At 40.5% G+C, this 18,071-nt stretch overlaps 3 protein-coding genes across 3 annotated transcripts; 1 reads left to right on the forward strand and 2 right to left on the reverse strand.

The window, feature by feature from the left end:
* Positions 1-423: 423 nt before the first annotated feature.
* Positions 424-3,224, reverse strand: uros (uroporphyrinogen III synthase). The gene is made up of 10 exons (XM_037755136.1): positions 3,192-3,224; positions 2,631-2,715; positions 2,426-2,509; positions 2,223-2,319; positions 1,672-1,746; positions 1,241-1,315; positions 1,052-1,135; positions 835-920; positions 657-755; positions 424-572 (listed from the first exon to the last, which is right to left on the reverse strand). Exons 2-10 carry the CDS (start codon positions 2,691-2,693, stop codon positions 450-452), a joined length of 786 nt encoding a protein of 261 aa, XP_037611064.1. The 5' UTR covers positions 2,694-2,715; positions 3,192-3,224; the 3' UTR covers positions 424-449.
* Positions 3,225-3,578: 354 nt separating this feature from the next.
* On the forward strand, positions 3,579-7,324 carry LOC119479485 (BRCA2 and CDKN1A interacting protein). Its single transcript, XM_037755135.1, has 7 exons — positions 3,579-3,775; positions 4,789-4,863; positions 4,978-5,058; positions 5,163-5,249; positions 5,340-5,527; positions 5,652-5,820; positions 6,552-7,324. Exons 1-7 carry the CDS (start codon positions 3,632-3,634, stop codon positions 6,720-6,722), a joined length of 915 nt encoding a protein of 304 aa, XP_037611063.1. The 5' UTR covers positions 3,579-3,631; the 3' UTR covers positions 6,723-7,324.
* Positions 7,032-17,077, reverse strand: dhx32a (DEAH (Asp-Glu-Ala-His) box polypeptide 32a). The gene is made up of 11 exons (XM_037755134.1): positions 16,177-17,077; positions 13,177-13,370; positions 12,722-13,094; positions 12,397-12,636; positions 11,538-11,631; positions 11,203-11,352; positions 9,681-9,872; positions 9,338-9,478; positions 8,616-8,806; positions 8,341-8,531; positions 7,032-8,118 (listed from the first exon to the last, which is right to left on the reverse strand). The coding sequence occupies exons 1-11, from the start codon at positions 16,426-16,428 to the stop codon at positions 7,920-7,922; spliced, it is 2,217 nt and encodes a 738-aa protein (XP_037611062.1). The 5' UTR covers positions 16,429-17,077; the 3' UTR covers positions 7,032-7,919.
* Positions 17,078-18,071: the final 994 nt, after the last annotated feature.

Below are 18,071 nucleotides of genomic sequence, written 5' to 3' on the forward strand. Positions count from 1 at the left end.
ATGATTGTCCATAGTTAATAGACATTAATTGTAAAGCTAGTATGACATGGGTGGTACCAATAGATTGCTTAGGTATCTTAGTTTCATATGATGCCAGTATCGTCACTCTAGCTTTAAAACTGAGTCCTAAAAAACAGAGAAACTAATTTGCGTTAAATAACTTTGACAGCACTAATTAAAATAATAAATTGCACACCAGCAAAAAATCCTCAAAATGAACAGGAATTACAATTAATGCAGCAGCAAAGTGGTCAAAACTTAAACAGAGATTAAAACTTCAGTATATAATAGTATAGAATTGAATTGAATAGATCGACCCTGTTGTAACTGATACCCGATGATAGCTATTTGAGTCAGTATCGGCCCGATATCTGATATCGGTATCGGTGCATCCCTATAAACAATACAGACTGTACAAAGAGAGAAGAGTGGATGGATTTAAGAGGTGGTTACTGTAGAGCTTTGGCTATCGCTGCTGCCAGGTGTTCAGCTGTTGGCTTTTCTGCAGCACAGCTGACGCACAGGCCTTCTGCTGTCATGGCGTCTTGTGTCGTAGGCCCTATGGCTGCAAACTGGAAACAAAGAAGTGACTGTCAGAGGCACTGGAGATCTGTTAAATACTGCAGATTCATGTATTATTTCATATGTGCGTGTACTTTTATTTGAGTCAGCTGTTCCCCTGACAGCCTCCGCACTACTTCCAGACAAAACTTCACTCCTGATGGGCTGAAGAAAGATATGCTGGCTGGAACGCCCTGTAAATGCACGGACAAATAATCAGTTGCTACATTTAGAAAAAGCTTTTCCTAAAACGCAGAAGGAGTTGGGTTTTACCTGCTCTGTGAAATAGTTCTTCAGATTCTTCTCCAGATCTGGATGTTCAGCTGTTTGATAGACAGTCAGCGTCTCGAGGGGCACTCCTGGAAACAAAGAATCAGATCCCCGCAGGGATAAAGGTAGCGCAATTATTCTTTTATAATTAGTGTAGCCCCAGTGGGACTTTCATCACCTTGAGTCTTAATCTCGAGGCACAATAGGGGTAAATGCTTACCATTTTCCCTTAACGCCGTCGGCAAGACTTCTCTTTTGATTGAGCCACAGGGGAAAAAAAGTGGTGGGATATTTGTGTCCTCTCCTATGATGAGAATCAAGTATAAGGTCATATTAGTTATTGGAACAAATGTAAATTTCTTATTAAACTGAACTGTGAAGAATGTGGGAGTATAAAGTTATATCGTACGTTCAATGATAAGACGTGATAGGACATCTGCTGTCCCCGTGTCCTCGCCCAAAGGGTTCAGACCCAGATTCTGTACTGTGCAGGAAAAAAACACACAAAGGACTGTTGACATCAGCAACACGTTACAGAATAAATACACAAATTAATAATTTAGTCAAATACATTTCAACCAAATTACTAACAACTCTGACAACAAAGAGATCAAGTGCTACTAAAGAAAGACGGTAAAATACACGTCAGGAAGGTGCTGCACCTTGCAGCAAACTGTCACTTGTGTACAACCTATTTCCAAATGACTGAGGGTAGTAACATCACTTCACACACTTCTGTCAGCACCAGGTGCCTGCCACACTCTGCTGGAATTAACATTAACATAACAAGGGTTCATAAAAACACCTTTTTTTGTGTTTTGATATGTGACAATAACTCACCTAATGCAGCAGTTGCCTTCCCAACCACATAGATGGACTTGCTGTTCCATTTGTCTTTCACAGAAGTGATCCATTCTGCAATAATAATTAGGAAAAGGTTAGCATTTAATCAAGGGAATTGTTTCAAATCTTAGTTAGCGGTCCAGAATAACACAGTACACAGAATTGATAGGAATTTAACCAAACACGTGCTTTCAGGGGATGTATCAATGAGGTACAAGGTGCCACAATTATATTTATTTTCAAGTCAATTCAAGTCACAAATTTGCCTCAGGGGGCTTTATAATCTGTACAGGATATGACACCCTCTGTCCTTTACAGTACAACCCTCTCATCGGCTAAGGAAAAACTCCCCCCAAAAAAACCTTTTAACAGGGAAAAAATGGAAGAAACCTCAGGAAGAGCAACTGAGGAGGGATCCCTCTTCCAGGTGTTGTGTGTACAGAGTAATAACATCATGAAAATAAAACATAGACAATTCATATGAAAAAAATGGTACATATAACGTGAACATATATGAAGAAAAATGCAATTCCTTTGTATCCTCTCACCTTCCCTTCTTTCTTCTGCTTCTAAGCACATCTTCACAGCCTCCACCGCTCTTGGACTGGTAAATATAAGACCTCCGTGTTTTTCTGGTTGGAAAAGCTGAAATAGGAAGACATCTTAAACAACAGATGCATGATGCAAAAAGCAATACATATGTACATTGATGAAACAAATAATAATTCAATACTGTAACAATGGAGTTTACCATATCTGTCAAGGTGTTTAATGAGACGAACTTAAAAGACAGCACAGGAATTAGGGTTGCTTTGTGTCCATGTGATGCCAGCTCCTGTGGAATCAATATAAAAAATAAATTCCTGTCAAAATTTGCAGTGAAATGCAAAAGCATTAAAAGTGGAGTGCTGTAACTGACAACTGCTGTGAACACTACCATAAACAAGTGCATCTACCTTAATGTAAGGATCAGGTCCAGACTCTCCATCTCTTGGCTCTTTGAGAAGCAGCACATGCATCTTTGCAAAGACCTTTAAGACTCTGGATGAATAAAACAAACAGGGAAGAATACAACAGAACAAAACCAGGGTGAAATATGAATGCTGCTGTCAGAAATGCAAAACCACTGAGGACTAGGAGGGTGTGAAGGCACAGCAAGCTAAGCTACACCCTAAAACTGTCATATGCAACCTGCTGATAACAACACTGTTGAGTCACGATTATTGGACTGCATGTGAGGAGAAAATGAAAAGCAATAATACCACACTTGTGTCATTGAATGCATGTATTCTGCATGCAGCATTAGCTAACATATGGCTAATGTCTTCTTGTGTTATTGTTTACATTAGCATAGAATGACAGTTTAGCTAGTTTAACCCGTCCTCTTAATATAAACGGTGCCACTACCTAATGCATAGTGATAATAAGCGTCTAATGTGTCATACTTGTATGGTACAATGATATAAATTACAACGGATACTCTAAAAAAGACAAAATATGAAACAACATTCATGTACCTTGAGTTGTTCCTGCAGCTGAGTGCATGACGACTTTCAGCCAGGGTCAAGAAGAAGGGGGAGACATAACATTACATATTTGACTAAAAAGCAAAAAACAAAACAATTGTGAAAAACAATTATTTATTCCAACAAATTTACAATTAATAACCAAACCATGCAATAAAAATACTTATTTATATCGGGAACATAGAAGTTTAGGCACTTTTAAATAACTGCTCTCCCCTTTTTTTTTTAAATGGTTTGTTCCATTTTTGAGCAGCAAACAAGCCGACATTGCGGCTCCGAATGGTTACTACAACAAGTGGCAAGTCGTGTAGATTTACAGCCAAAATGGCGGCTTCAGACTGTCAGTTTCCTATTTAGCTGTGAACTGACGTTTTAACAGTTGCCCCGCCCACTCCAGTTTGACACGCGTGTTGCCTGTGTTTGTAACAAGCATGGCTTCTTCTGCTAAGAGGAGAGCGGTGGGTTTGGGTGAAAATCCGGCGGAAAGCGACAACAGCTCCGATGACAATCCAGAGAGGGATGATGATGACTCCGGGGAGGAAGATAGCGAAGCTTCAGATGAGGAGATCAACGAGGTAAAAGAACAAAACACGTGGTTGAATGGGAGCTCTATGCATGGCCTTGTTAGCTGGCTGGCTAACATAGCTGTCGGCTAATGGTAGAGTAACAGGAAGCCACATTAGCATTGTTTACTGTTGCTGTAAGCCAGGATTGACAAGATTAATATTAACATTACTAACCTAGATAATAAACTGAAATGTTATATTGTTATTTTTTTGGTTATTGTGTTATAAAGTGATTACAAAACAAGTGAAGACATGTGCAGGGACATATATAAAAAAATACCAAAATATATTATACAGAGAAAGACAAATAACAAAGTATAAAAAACAAAAAAAACAAAAAAACAACACAAGGGGATAAAAGCAGGTTGAAGAATGTGTGTGTGTGTGTGTGAGATGTGGATAATGGGTGTCTGTTTGGCATGGAATGAGGCTAGATGGTCATAATATGACATATATCTAGTCTTAAACACATACTGTACACATGCACACATATCTATACACACACATACAGATATCCTTTCTTTTATGTGTAGAGCATAGGGGGAACAAAAAGAAAATAAATGAGTAAAATGTATATATATAATACAGTATATACACATATATATCAATAATATGAATAATAATAAAGATGATGATGATGAGGTCATGATAATAATATCAATAACAACAATAATACCAACACTTACAATAATAAGTGAGATAAATAAATAAGTAAATAATAACATTAATAAAGAAAAAATGTTTTAAGTTAATTCGAAGGTCATATATAATTATAACTGTATGTGTGTGTGTGGGTGGGGGAATGTCATATTTAACGTACTTTAGTGTATGGCTAACATTAGAAAGTATTTATGCATGTCAAAAACCTACTTGGGTGAAATTACTCATTCACTCAAAAAGTACATGAAACAACTAGCTACTCAAGTAATGTAAGAAACGTACATTAATTAAATACTTTCTACACATGCAGGCAGGTTTCTGTTGTTAACGTGCTCTCTGCTTTGTTATTGTTTCTATTGCAGGAGATCATGGTTGACTTTGAAGCCCACACTATTTCAGTGAACGACTTCAATGGTGTCAAGAAACTCTTGCAACAGGTTTGAGACCATATTTATGTTTTTTGCATCTAAATGATCATGTTCATATGTTGTGTGCTGCTGGGTGTAACATAGCCTCACTGACGTCACTTCTGTTGTGTTTTGGACACACAGCTGTTCCTGAAGGCTCATGTAAACACAGCAGAGATGACAGACCTCATCATTCAACAGAATCATCTTGGAAGTGTCATCAAGGTGAGTTGCTCAATAGTTTCACCTCATCTCAGATTTTTCCAGGTGACTTTCCACAGCAGTTTCAGCTCTAACATGTATTTACCTGTCCCGTCGCTTTGCTCCAGCAAGCTGAGGTGCCAGAAGACAGCGATGACGACGACCCAGATGAAGTGTTTGGCTTCATCACTATGCTCAACCTCACAGAGAGAAAGGTAACACCACTGGCACCAACCTTACAGACTAATTGGCTACTGGGAGCCCTGATAATGTTGGAAATTGACAACGTGTGATTGTCATGGCAGGGTGTGCAATGTGTGGAGGAGGTGAAGGACCTGATCGTGGATCAGTGCGAGAAGAACGCTGCCCCCAGCGTGACGGAGCAGCTGGAGCAGTTCCTCAGTGACACCAGCAAGCCTGTGGGGCTACTGGTGAGCGAGCGCTTCATCAACGTGCCCCCACAGATCGCCCTCCCGCTGCACAAACAGCTCCAGTGAGTTCTGCTCCGTCTTAAATGGTGACACTTTCGAAAAGGAGTATCTGTAGTATGTCTGTGGTTTGTCTTTTGAAAGTGTTGCATGCAGGAAAATAAACTGGATTTCTGTGTGTACTCCCAGGGACGAAATAGCTGAAGCTCAGAGGACGAATAAGCCCAGCGGGAAGTGTCACTATTGTCTGATGATCAGCAAGACCTGCAAAGAGGCGAGCAAGAATATTCCTGCCAGAGGAGGAGCTCCCAAAGACGAGTACATGTTTGTCAATGCAGAGGAGGAATTCTTCTATGAGGTAAAGTGAATGCAAGCACAGTTTAAAATGCTAACAGTGATTGATAATGTACAAGGAGCACTTTACGTACACATTTGGATAATAACACTTTAATATTTTATTGCTATCTAATGAGATTATGTTCTACCTTCTAATTATTATTTTTAAAGAGGACCTATTATGCTTATTTTCAGGTTCATACTTGTATTTTGGGGTTTCTACTAGAACATGTTTACATGATTTAATGTTAAAAAAAACGCTTTACTTTGCTCATACAGGCTGTGCTTCTGCACCTCTTTTCACCCTCTGTCTGAAACGCTCTGTTTGAGCTCCGCCCCCTCCCGAAAAGCCCACTCTGTTGTGATTGGTCAACCGAACCAAACATTTCAGACTCTGCTTCAGCTCCACTCTAACTAGCTTTTTGTTTAAGGCCGTGCCAAACAATCCGCTGAGCCGATATCATGCAAATGTGTTACTTGGTGACATCATCATGCTACGGGAGAAAAGGCGGGACTTCAAGCAAGGCGTTTCAGGCAGTTCAGCAGTGTTTCTAAGGGGGAGAGTAACTCCCTTTGGCGTGGACTTTGTTACTTTGCAGACCTTTTACAAAAAACACACTAAAGGAGCACAAAAGCATAATAGGTCCTCTTTAATTTATTTCTACTTTCAAAGAAGAAAAGAAGTGATGTAAAATATTTGTATTTATGTCTAGATATTAATAGATTTAAGCATTGTCTGTCTTCTCCGTACAGCAAGCCATCTTGAAGTTCAACTACTCGGTCCAGGAAGAGACCGACTCGTGTTTGAGCGGCAGGTGGTCGTTCGACGACGTACCCATGAAACCCTCCAGGACAGTGATGCTGATACCAACGGACCGAATGCCTGCTATTATGGTCAAACTCAAGGAGTACCTAACTGTGTGAATCCCACAATAAACTAAGATACCTATGTATACTGAAGACCTTCAGGCTCATGGGAAATACTTTGATATACTCTTAAGAAAAATGTTTTGGTACTGTCAGCTCCAGTAGTGTCACTATTATAAACCTGATATTTAGCACATGTTGCGCAGTGACAGTTTATTTTTTGTAATTTTAGAGATGCTGTTTTTACAAATACCAGGTTCACTTAAATATACAACGGTTATATCATGCAAATATGAACAGAAATACAGAACTAAGTCATGTTTATGTAAAGACTTTTCTTTATAACAAGATTATGAACCAAGACAATTAAATATAAATCTTGTATTTGTGACAACAGCTAATGTATGTGAGCATAGAGCTCAGTATTACGTCAAATTACTGAATGATAAAGCTTTACAAATTTACCAAATTGATAGCAAAGCTGATTTTCACAAATTCGATCTGGATTGTTGACATGAAATGGAACATACTTGACATATTTTATTTGTGAAAACTTGTGGAAGTTTGTGCCAATGCATCATTCTACCGAGGATTTTCTAAGTCAGTATTTCTGTAAATCTCTTGCCACCGATTAGTAATAAATGCTTTATATATCTGAATGCCTCGAGAATCATTTGCTTTCTTAATCTGGCAGCATGTCAACTCACACATAATGTTTCGGTCTCAAAACCAGACCTTCACATACCACATTAACCTGAAGAGAAAGCTGTACAGACGGCTTTGCATAAGAAATGAGGGAAAGGACGTACTTCTGCAAGCAGCTTGTACAGGCGTCGACGTGTTGGACCGTCTCTTTGAATCTGCATCTTCCTGGTTATGAGCTCAGGAGGTGTGATTTTGTTTTCTCCTTTTAAAGTACAGCAACAGACAACATCCATCTGCAACCCCTCTGCTGCTCATTAAAATCTAAACGGGGAGAGCAGAGCCGAGATAAAGATAAGAAACAAGAAGACTCCTTCAGTGAAAGGGATGTACTGGCACAAGGAGGCTATAAAAGTTGTATCGGACCACAACTAATAAAGATATTCATGATTTACTACATTTTTGCAACATGCTGTCATGACATCAATCAAATTTGAAGCCATGTGATAACTTAATATTACAGCCCCTGGTTTGCATCGACTATAAACATTTTACAACATTTGGTGATAAATTCAGATTATAGCCCCAGATTTTCACAGTTATGATTTCACATCACTGAATCACACATCTGTCATAAGTCTGCGGCACCACTGCACAGCCAGCGGTGGCGTCGCTGCTGACTGTGGTGGCTATTTGTTTCCCGTCGTCACATTTTCTGGATGCGTCTGGGTCCAACATGTCCTGCAGTATGTCTTTGCTTTCACTGGGGGGCAGGTTGTAGAAGAAGTATAGCGGTGCCATTTGAATGTACCTAAAGTGACGTAAGAATATGGTTAGTACTTATTTTTTATATGAAAAAACACAACTATTGTGATTTTAAGAGGATTAAAATGTGACCAAATGGCTCAGTTTGCAATAACAAAAACAATCAAAACATGTTTGTCTCACCAAAACATAATCCACGACAACTCAATTCTAATCTGCTTGCACACGTGACATATTTGATAGTAAGATGCAAAAATGATGGACTTACACTTGGGGGGAGATTTCAGAGACTGTTCTCATGCAGTTGTTCTCCGACAGTGTGTACTCGTGGAAAACAACCCACTCCGGCAGCCCCAGCTTGTGTGATTGAGCGCCGTAGCCGGAGAGCGAGTGCACCTGAGTCATGTGCTTGTGTGTCAGCATGAAGTAGTTCCCTGATCCGTCCACGTCTCGGGCGATCTAGGGAAAAGACACTGCAAACTTTAATACAGTTGAATCACTGGAGGCTAATTCCTTTAATAGTGATATTTAGTGCCTACGTACCTGCATGAAGAAGCCGGCCAGCAGAGCTCTTTTGACATTGTGGGTGTTGGTCTTGGTTCCGAAGGAGGCCTCAGAGATGGGGAGCTCGATCCGGTTCAGAGTGTCCGTCAACTCGGATCTCATGGCTTCAGCTGTCTTCAGGGCCGAGTGATCCAGGAAGTAGTCCTGGCACCACTTTTCAGCGGTGAAGTCTGGGAAAACATATCATACATAGTGAAGTAGTATTTTGGCCAGTTGTGGAAGAAGTACTCAGAACCTTTACTTAAGTAAAAGTATTAATAGCACAGTGTAAAAATACTCTGTTACAAGTAAACATCCTGCATTCAAAATCTTAGTAAGTATTAGAATAAAAATATACTTAAAAAGATACTACATCAAAAGTAAAAAATACTCATGCAGAATGGCCCATGTCAGAATTATATATATTATATTATTAGATTATATACATAACCTCTCAATTTTGTTTTAGATTCCTCTGTTTTTTATTCCTTTTAAAAAGAAATGTAAATCACTTTCAAAGTGCCTCAGTCAGTGTATTAATTGTCCTCTATAAATAAAACAGCCTTGGTATGATGACACTGGGTTCTATGTTCTAAACATTTAAATTGTTTTGCTGTTTTACCACAGTGAAGAGCAGATTCAGGGTCAGGGTGTCACGCTATCTTGCAGAATCTTTCAAAAATAAACTATTTTACTGGGAGCGGAGTGGTTCTGTGTCTTACATTGTTCTCTCTGGCTTTGTTTGAAGGCGTTGTAGATGTTGATGAGGGTGAAGTGGTCGCCTTCAGGGTGCTGGAACTTCCTGTGACACTGAACTACCTCATGGCTCATGCCAGCAGGCGGCTCCAGGAAGCAGCTCGACGCTAAAAGACGAGGAAGCAACGAGGTCAACATCACTGAGACAAGTCACTCTGACCAAAGACCATCTGGTTCGCTGCAGCTTTGTACTTCTGCAAATGAGCTACTACAACAAATATCCATCTGATGAAGCTAGGAACCAAAGAAACGATCTTCACTCACTGGGAACAAATCTGATTCTGATTGGAAACTAAACACATGGCACACCTGACAGCATCGCCGCGATCGTCAACATCTCGCTCACGCAGTCAAACTCGCAGGACGCCAGCAGCGCTTTGGCCATCTGAGGGTCCAGAGGGATTTCAGACATTATGATGCCAATCTCAGACAAGTTGCCATCATCATCTAAAGCTGCGAGGTAATCCAGCTCCTCCAACGCCTGCATGAGACCCTCAGGATCTGGAACAAGGAACGAAACAGCTTGAGTTTGATACATGAATTAAAATAAATCAAAAAGAGAGAATCATTTTAGTGCAGATCTTATCTCTGTAAGAAATATCTCTTTTGTTTCTTGCTCAGTGTGTGGAACCTACATTTTTTAGGGTGGCATCACTCATACTTAAAGGGACAATGTGTAGGATTTGGCGGCATCTTGTGGTGTGGTTGCAGATTGCAACCAACTCAGTACCCCTCCACTCACTCCTCCCTTTCCAAGAACGTAGTAACGTGAGCCGCAGAGTGCAAAAAACTTGGTAACGCCGTTCGCCTCATAATAACACTACTTTAGGAGCAACGGAAGTCAGACGGCGGCTGGCGGTACCACGGTTTTACCCTCTGCGGCTCACGTTACCGCAGTTTCACAAGCATGTTGGAGAACTACGGTGCCCTTCAGGTAATGTAAAAATGCGAAAGGCTCTCTCTAGAGCCAGTGTTAGGTTTGTTCGTCCTGGGCTACTGTAGAAACATGGAGGAGCAACATGGCGGACTCTGTGAAGAGGACCTGCTCCCTATGTAGATATGAAGGGCTCATTCTAAGCTAACGAAAACACATCGATTCTTAGTATCAGATGATTATACACTAATGAAAACAAAGTTATGAATTTTATATTCCCCCAAAATGTTACACACTTTTCCTTTAAAGCCACTATATGTTGAATTAGAAAATTCCCAATGCTGGGAATTCACACTAGGAGGCTCCCAATGCCCCCTAATGGTAGTAACCAAAAAGGGCACTATTAAAGCAACGCAGAGGCTGCACCAATTTTCACCAAACGCCAATTTATACCATCACAATAATTTTAAAGTTGTTCTTATCACATAAAATCACTGCACTTTAAGCTTTACAAATCCCACATAAGAAACATAATGATAAATGCATATCAGGGTAAGTGAACTTGCGTGCCACATTCTGCCAGAATATGGAGATATTACAGTACATTTGGCCTGTGCTTCCTCTTCATTGTACTCGTGTGATGCTGCCCTAACGAGACATGTTGTATAATCGTTAATGAGCTGGCCTCTTTTAGCCCGTTCTGTTCGTGTTAGGGCTGGTTAGAGCTCAGACAATAGTTAGTAGCAGGGTCCTGTCAGCTCAGCTAAATCATGGCTGACTGGGCCCAAACAGCTACACAGAGCAAATTCATTTGTGCTTCCTCTCGCCAAAAAACTCCCGCATGCACCTCTCTGGCTGTGTTTTAGGGTGGGAGAGAGATGGCCTCTGTGGGAACCAGTAACCTGAGAATAAAAATGCTTATTCAATGATAAATGTTCACTAGCAAGGCTGCGTCACCTGGTCTGTCGATGAAATCACACTGTCCGAGGCCGGCTATCTCCATCCTCTTTAGGAACAGGACTGTTGGTGTGATGTTGGACTCCAAGATCTGTGGGGAGTTCTCTGCAGGAAGCTGGCTGTCTTTTTGATATAAGCAGAAACATTTACCTAGGAAATAAGAAAAAAAAATCCACTTAATTGTGTTTTTTTTCATAAAGTTATTTGATTAACGCTTATGTTGTTCCTCCAGCAGGATTCCAGGATGGTTTATCACATGGTAAACATCAGAAAGAAACATTTTTTAACCTTTTAAATTGATTGGTTCAGTCCAGCTAGCACACTGTCAGACATACCTGTTGGTCCACACAGCTGTTTGCGTATGTCTGCCTGACACTGACTGATGGGTTGAAGTACCTCCGAGTTCGCTCTTATTCTTGGATTGTACACCTACAAAGTCCAAACCACATGCCCATTAATATCAGCAGATTACTCATTTAAAGGGATAGTTCAGGTGTTTTGAAGTGGGGTTGTATGAGGTACTTATCCATAGCCAGTGTAATTATCTACAGTAGATGATGGTCAGCACGCCCCCAGTTTGGAGAAGGAGACAGGAGTTGCTGTACGGGTGCAAAGCAATGTATGGCTGTGGACGGGGCTGGCAGCAAAAACATATTTTAGCCACCTAAAAAAATCAATATCAGTTTAAGTGTACGCTATATTTAGAATATTTGCGCCAGTTTACCTTGCTGTGAGACAGCTATACAGTCTATGTTTCTGACGGGGAACTGAAGCCAAAGCAACCAGACTCCATTGAAAAAAAACAGTAATTTTACCTCACAAAACATGGGGGGGGTTGCTGGCCTACCGCTGCCTTGATTGGTTAGTTTGTTTGTGCTATTGTATGACTTTGGTGAATCTGAACAAACTGTTTTTTTCCAATGGAGTCTGGTGGCTTTGGTGAGAGCATAGATGGATACAACGGGTCAGTTCCTCGTCAGAAAGGGCTGTCTGACGGCAAGATAAAACTGTGAAAATATTCCACATATAGCGTACACGTAAATTGATATTGAGGTTCTCCAAGCTGGGGGCATGCCGACCGTCATCTACTGTAGTTAATACACTGACTATGGATAAGTACCTCATACTTCCCCACTTCGAAATACTCAAACTATCCCTTTAAGGTAGATATGTTTTATTGGAAACACAACGTACCATCTTTTTCTGGACTCCTGTGTCAATGACAAAGTTGACAGTATCTGTGGCCCACCACATGTCCTCCCCATGTTTGGTAGAGAGGAAAACCCTCCTGGACCTCTTGGAGCCAGGTTGCTCAGTGAGGACGGGCGGTAGTCCTCCTCGGCGTGGGCACAGCACAACGGGCTTCATCTGGCCCAACTCCGCTCCCAGCCTGGTGCCTTCTCTCTGGAGGATGCTGCGAGCACAATGAACCTCCTGCAGAAGATATCACAAGCAAAGTATATTGATTAAACCAGTCTCAGCTTTAAACCGCTCTTTAGAAGATGCAACATTCTCTTACCTCAGCTGAGGCAAAAAATACAACAACATCTCCGTCCTCTTTGGTCCGATGGATCTCCAGCACCAGCCTCAGCGCTGAGAAGAAGTAGTCCTTGCTGCCGCTGCTGCTGTGGACCGCCTCGGCAGGAGATAAGGCCTCCAGGCTGATGAGCGGGACGCCGTCATAGTGGCTCAGCAGCTTGTCGGTCACGGGCGGGATGGCGAGGACCACCACTCTGAGCTCAGGCCTCTGCAGCAGGATGTCCCTGAGGAGACCCAGCAGCGTGTCCGTGCTGACCGTCCTCTCGTGGGCCTGGTCGATGATGATGACCCCGTAGTGCTCCAGAAAGGGGTCTGACATCATCTCTCTCAGCAGCATGTCGTCAGTGCAGTACCTGAGGGATAAAAGCCACCAGAGGGGTTAATAGTTTGTGGATGGTTTTATAATGTCATAGCGCTGCTGGATGTGAAACAGACCTCAGAACAGTGTCGGAGGAGCAGCAGGTCTCCAGAGGGATGGTGTAGCCCACTTCATGGCCGATGTTGACGTCCATTTCATCGGCGACGCGTAAGGCCAGATCTACAGCCTGTTGTCTGTCGGTCTGTGTGCACACCACCATGCCGTGCTGGTACTGAGTGGACAGACAGAACTCTGCACACCACTGAGGGATCTGAAAGACAATAATCACACTTCATTGTACGTCTTGACAGTATTTCAGAGTATTCTGCACAGTTTTCAGTGGCGTGCGTCCTTTCAGGGTTGCACCAATAGCTTTTGTTTAACCCCTTAAAACTCTGACGGCCCGGCCGCTATTCTGTATTTCAGAGGTTGGTGCGGGTTGAGTTTTAAAACTAGAGTGAAGATATTCGTATCATATGAAACTAAAAAAAATCGAAGGAATTGGTACCAACCATGTCATGCTAGCTTGTCGGAAAGATCACTAAATAACGCTACTAAATTATGGCAAGGAAAAACTTGCAAGGCCATTTTCAAAGGGGTCCCTTGACCTCTGACCTCAAGATATGTGAATGAAAATGGGTTCTATGGGTACCCAACGAGTCTCTCCTTTACAGACATGCCCACTTTATGATAATCACATGCAGTTCTGGGCAAAAACCATGCAGTTTTTTGAATGCAGTATAAATGTGTTATTCTAAAATGGTGTGTTTGAATATTTCTGCATACTGGGGTCCCTAAACAGTCTTTGACTTACATAAATTGGGTATCACTGTAAAGCTGAGAATCTTGTGGATCCAATAAGCTCAACTGTATTCATGTGTGATGATGTTAGTCCCCATATTAGCCATTTCATTGTATTGAGACCATTTTTGTACCTCTCTGTATAAAATGACCTGAGGTGACCTCTAGGATAATCACAGCCTCATGAAACTTTACAACCACAAACTAGAGACCTAGAGCATTCAGAGGACGGATGGCTTTCCTAGGTAGATCTGAGCAGTTTCCAGAACAGAAGTGCCCGCCATTCAATCGCCAAAAAAAAATGCAAATTCTTGCAGAAATCTCCAAATGTCAAAAGCTTTTGAGACCTAATCACAGCATGGGGAGGGGGTTAAAGCACGTAGCAAAACAAACAGTGACAGGAGATATCCTATGGTATTATCGCTAATAATGCAAAATTGCTTTGGCAGCATGAGGCGGCTCCAGCGGATCAGGGCTTAGCAGCAGGAGGTCCCCCTAACACCCCTGCTGGAGCCTTTGTGAAGCATGACTGTCAGGCTGCTGCAGCTCGGACAGCCATGACACCGACACAACAGCATCTGCTGAGCTGGGCAGCCTGTTCACACACAAACTCACAGAACGCTACTTCATACTCCATACATGCCAAAAAAAACATGTCCAGTGGTGGAAAGTAACTAAGTGCATTTACTTTAAGTAGTGTACGTAAGTGCTGTTGTAAGGACTTGAGTATTTCCATTTTATGTTACTTTATAATTCTACTCTTCTACATTTTGAAGGCTAATATTGGACTTTTACTCCACTATAATAATAAACAACTAATACAAAATATAAATAAACTAATAAATTATGATGTATTATTATAGGTTAAGTTACCCAGCAGTATATATTTGAAGTCATTCAAATTTTCTCCACCTTTACCAGCTGCAACATTAAAGTAATGAACACATTGATGCATCAATAATTATAATTCAATAATATGATACATATATTATTCTGAAATGAGCCATTCTGCATAATGAGTACTTAAACTTTGTATACTTTAAGTATATTTTGATATTAATACTTTTGTATGTTTTGAATGCAGGCCTTTTACTTGTAACCGAGTATTTTTACATTGTAGTATTGCTACTTTTACTTACTTGAGTATTTCCATTTTATGTTACTTTATACTTCTACTCCGCTACACTTTGGAGACAAATATTGGACTTTTACTCCACTACATTTATTTTGACATCTTTAGTTACTCGATACTTTACAGATTAAGATTATTAATACAAGATAGAAACTAATAAATTATGTATTATTATAGGTTAAGTTACCCAGTAGTATATGTAAAGTAATTCAATAGCCCCGCTGCATCTCGGTGCATCCTTAACATAAATGCATCAATAATTATAATTCAATAATATGATATATATTATTCTGAAATGGGCCATTCTTCATAATGAGTACTTTTTATACTTTTAACTTTCAATGCAGGTCTTTTAAATGTTTTCAGAAACATCTTGTAGTGTACTGTTTTGCTGTAAAATGAGAAAGTTTGTGACCCGACAGCCATGTTGAGATCAGTTGAGGAAATACCAAGCACCGCCCACCAGCCGGAGCACAGCCAATAGGAACGCTCTCTCTCTCGCTGAAATGACCTGTGATTGGTCAAAGTCTAAAGTCTGAAAACAGAGCCATGAGGAGGTGCAGAAGTCTAGTTTTCTCTCAGAACACTTGAATTTCAATATGCTGAAAGATTATTATGGAATTTTTTGCCAAATGATGCCAAAGATATTCTGCCTATACTGCAGGTTTAAGTTACATTTTGAATGCAGGACTTTTACTTGTAACCAAGTATTTTTACACTGTAGTACTTAGGCTAAAGATCTGAGTACTTCTTCCACTACTGACTATGTCAAAGAGCGCTATTCAGTAGATAACCATGGCAATGCTGGGCAGAAAAAATGTCACATTTAAATCAAATCAAATGTGCTGTTGACTGAATGAGCATGTGGCAACAAGCTGCATGCAAGTCATACAAATTGGGTTATGCTTTGGTATTTGGGTCCAGACTGAAGGAAAGAATGTCCCTGAGCAGAAAAAAGATGCACTATTCTATAACTTTAATGCCTCAAGGTCACAAATAAGCTCCAAAATCAGATTCCAGGTGACAATGTAGCATGCATCCAAGTTCAATGTGAACTTTTCTTTAATAAAATCTCTCTGAAAGACAGCTTTCCTTCTTTCCTAATAGAAAATGCACATTATTGATCTTCCATACTGCCTCTTACCTGTGTACTCCTCCCAGTCTTTGCAGTCCCAGACACAATAAGCAGCTGGTTGTCCACCAGAGCATCTTCAAACTCGCACCTGACCTTCCACACCGGCAGAGTCTTCCTCTCCTTCAGCAGTTTGTAGTAACGAGAGGAAAAAGGTAATCCATCAAACTGGTTTAACTCCAGATCATCTCCGAAACCAAAGGATTCTTCTGCAGGACATTCCTCACTTTCAGGAGAAACGTCTGGACTATTTTCATCCGACATGACAAATAATATCGATCTGCTCACAAGAGGTTTTCCTACCAGTCCATTATCGGAAATATTCCAAAAAAACAATCCTTTATCGCCTACAACTTGGACGGAGCAGGTGATAAACGAGCAGAATCTCTCTCCTCTGCTTTCTGAAATGTTAAAAGTCTAATATTTATGAAGCTGTTTAAAAGGTAGTTGAGGTTGGAGGTGGTTGACGCGCAGTGCGCACCCAGCGTGGCTCCACACGTGTTTTGATTTGCACAGACAGACAGGACTTCATTCTTTCATTCATCACTGAGCCATAATAATCCCATTATCCCCAAATCATCACGTGCAAAGTAACGAGGACTATATGACGCTAGAATATAATATAGCCTGTCCAAAGCAATATCTTTCTTTTGTCATGTTTAAAAGACTAATGCAGGTGTTTTTTTTCAGCTTCTCATGCAAGTTTGTATGGAAGCTCATTTCTGCCACTTTAAAAAAAAAAAAAAATTAAACATGCAAGTTTTTTCCCCTCATAATTACAACATTCCTATAAATATGATTAAGTATCTCAAACTATAATTACGAGATCCTATGTCATAATTATGAGGAAAAAACATACTTAAAGTGGCAGTTGGTATGATGTTTTTGGCATCATTGGGTAAAAAAATTCCATAATAACCTTTCAGCATATTGTAATTCAAGTCTTCTTAGAGAAAACTAGACTTCTGCACCTCCTCATGGCTCTGTTTTCAGACTTTAAAAAATCTAGCAGGAGACGGGAGACTTTGACCAATCACAGGTCATTTCATTGAGAGAGAGCGTTCCTATTGGTTGTGCTCCGGCTGGTGGGCGGTGCTTGGTATTTCCTCAACTTGATCTCAACATGGCTGCCGAGACGCAAACGTTCTCATTGTACAGCTAAACAGTACACTACAAGATGTTTCTGAAAACATTTGAGGAGAGAAATAGGCATTACAGTAACAGAATATTGATTCATATTTGATCAGCGCTGCCTAGTTTGACCGTTTGATCGGAGTTTGTGAGTGATTGACAGCTGCTCAGAGACGGCAAGGCTCCAGCTCGGCTCTGATTGGTTGTTTTCCTCCAGTCTGCGAAATCTTGCAGATGCCATTAGGAGCACCGGAGGACACAGAGGAACATGATTTTTTTCAGATTACCTGTCTCCTGCACTACTGTCAGGATTTAGTGACCGTTTTTATAAAAATAACTTTTTTTAGTAATTTTTGCAACATTTCTACCCACTGCAGCTTTAATAATGAAAAAAAACTTGGGTGGTGGACTTTTTTTTGTTGAAATGTGCTTTCAGAAAACCATAGCTGCTGTTTTAATTATTACTTTTTTATTAAATATGAAACACCTGATGGAAATACTTTCAAACACTTGAGTTCACCCCATTCACCTTCAGCAGGCTGCAGCTTCTCCACAAGGGGGAGCTGTTCAGTCATTATCAGTCCAGTTTGACACATGTTGACTTGAATTCATTTATCTTAAACCTTCTAAATATCATGAAGTTTGTTTGTTAAGGCACTTAATCATTAAACAAGCTATATATCGTCTTTTCCAGTGCCACTTAAAAAATGATAATAATAATAATAATAATAATAAAAAACAATGAATACAATGTGTTTTTGCTTGTAATAAGTAAA

This window comes from Sebastes umbrosus, chromosome 20 (assembly GCF_015220745.1).
Source record: "Sebastes umbrosus isolate fSebUmb1 chromosome 20, fSebUmb1.pri, whole genome shotgun sequence".
In the NCBI taxonomy this organism is placed as follows: Eukaryota; Metazoa; Chordata; class Actinopteri; order Perciformes; family Sebastidae; genus Sebastes; species Sebastes umbrosus.

Excerpts from the sequence above, each read along its gene's own strand:
- uros (XM_037755136.1), bottom strand. The coding sequence starts at position 2,693 with ATGCATGTGCTGCTTCTCAAAGAGCCAAGAGATGGAGAGTCTGGACCT. Across the intron at positions 1,136-1,240 it reads ATCACGTCTTATCATTGAAC|GAGAGGACACAAATATCCCA; the intron begins GTACGATATAAC and ends TTCTCATCATAG. Across the intron at positions 756-834 it reads AGAACTATTTCACAGAGCAG|GGCGTTCCAGCCAGCATATC; the intron begins GTAAAACCCAAC and ends GTGCATTTACAG.
- LOC119479485 (XM_037755135.1), top strand. The coding sequence starts at position 3,632 with ATGGCTTCTTCTGCTAAGAGGAGAGCGGTGGGTTTGGGTGAAAATCCG. Across the intron at positions 3,776-4,788 it reads CAGATGAGGAGATCAACGAG|GAGATCATGGTTGACTTTGA; the intron begins GTAAAAGAACAA and ends TTTCTATTGCAG. Across the intron at positions 5,250-5,339 it reads TCAACCTCACAGAGAGAAAG|GGTGTGCAATGTGTGGAGGA; the intron begins GTAACACCACTG and ends TTGTCATGGCAG.
- dhx32a (XM_037755134.1), bottom strand. The coding sequence starts at position 16,428 with ATGTCGGATGAAAATAGTCCAGACGTTTCTCCTGAAAGTGAGGAATGT. Across the intron at positions 13,371-16,176 it reads AGACTGGGAGGAGTACACAG|ATCCCTCAGTGGTGTGCAGA; the intron begins GTAAGAGGCAGT and ends ATTGTCTTTCAG. Across the intron at positions 11,353-11,537 it reads ACAGCTGTGTGGACCAACAG|GTAAATGTTTCTGCTTATAT; the intron begins GTATGTCTGACA and ends CTTATTTCCTAG.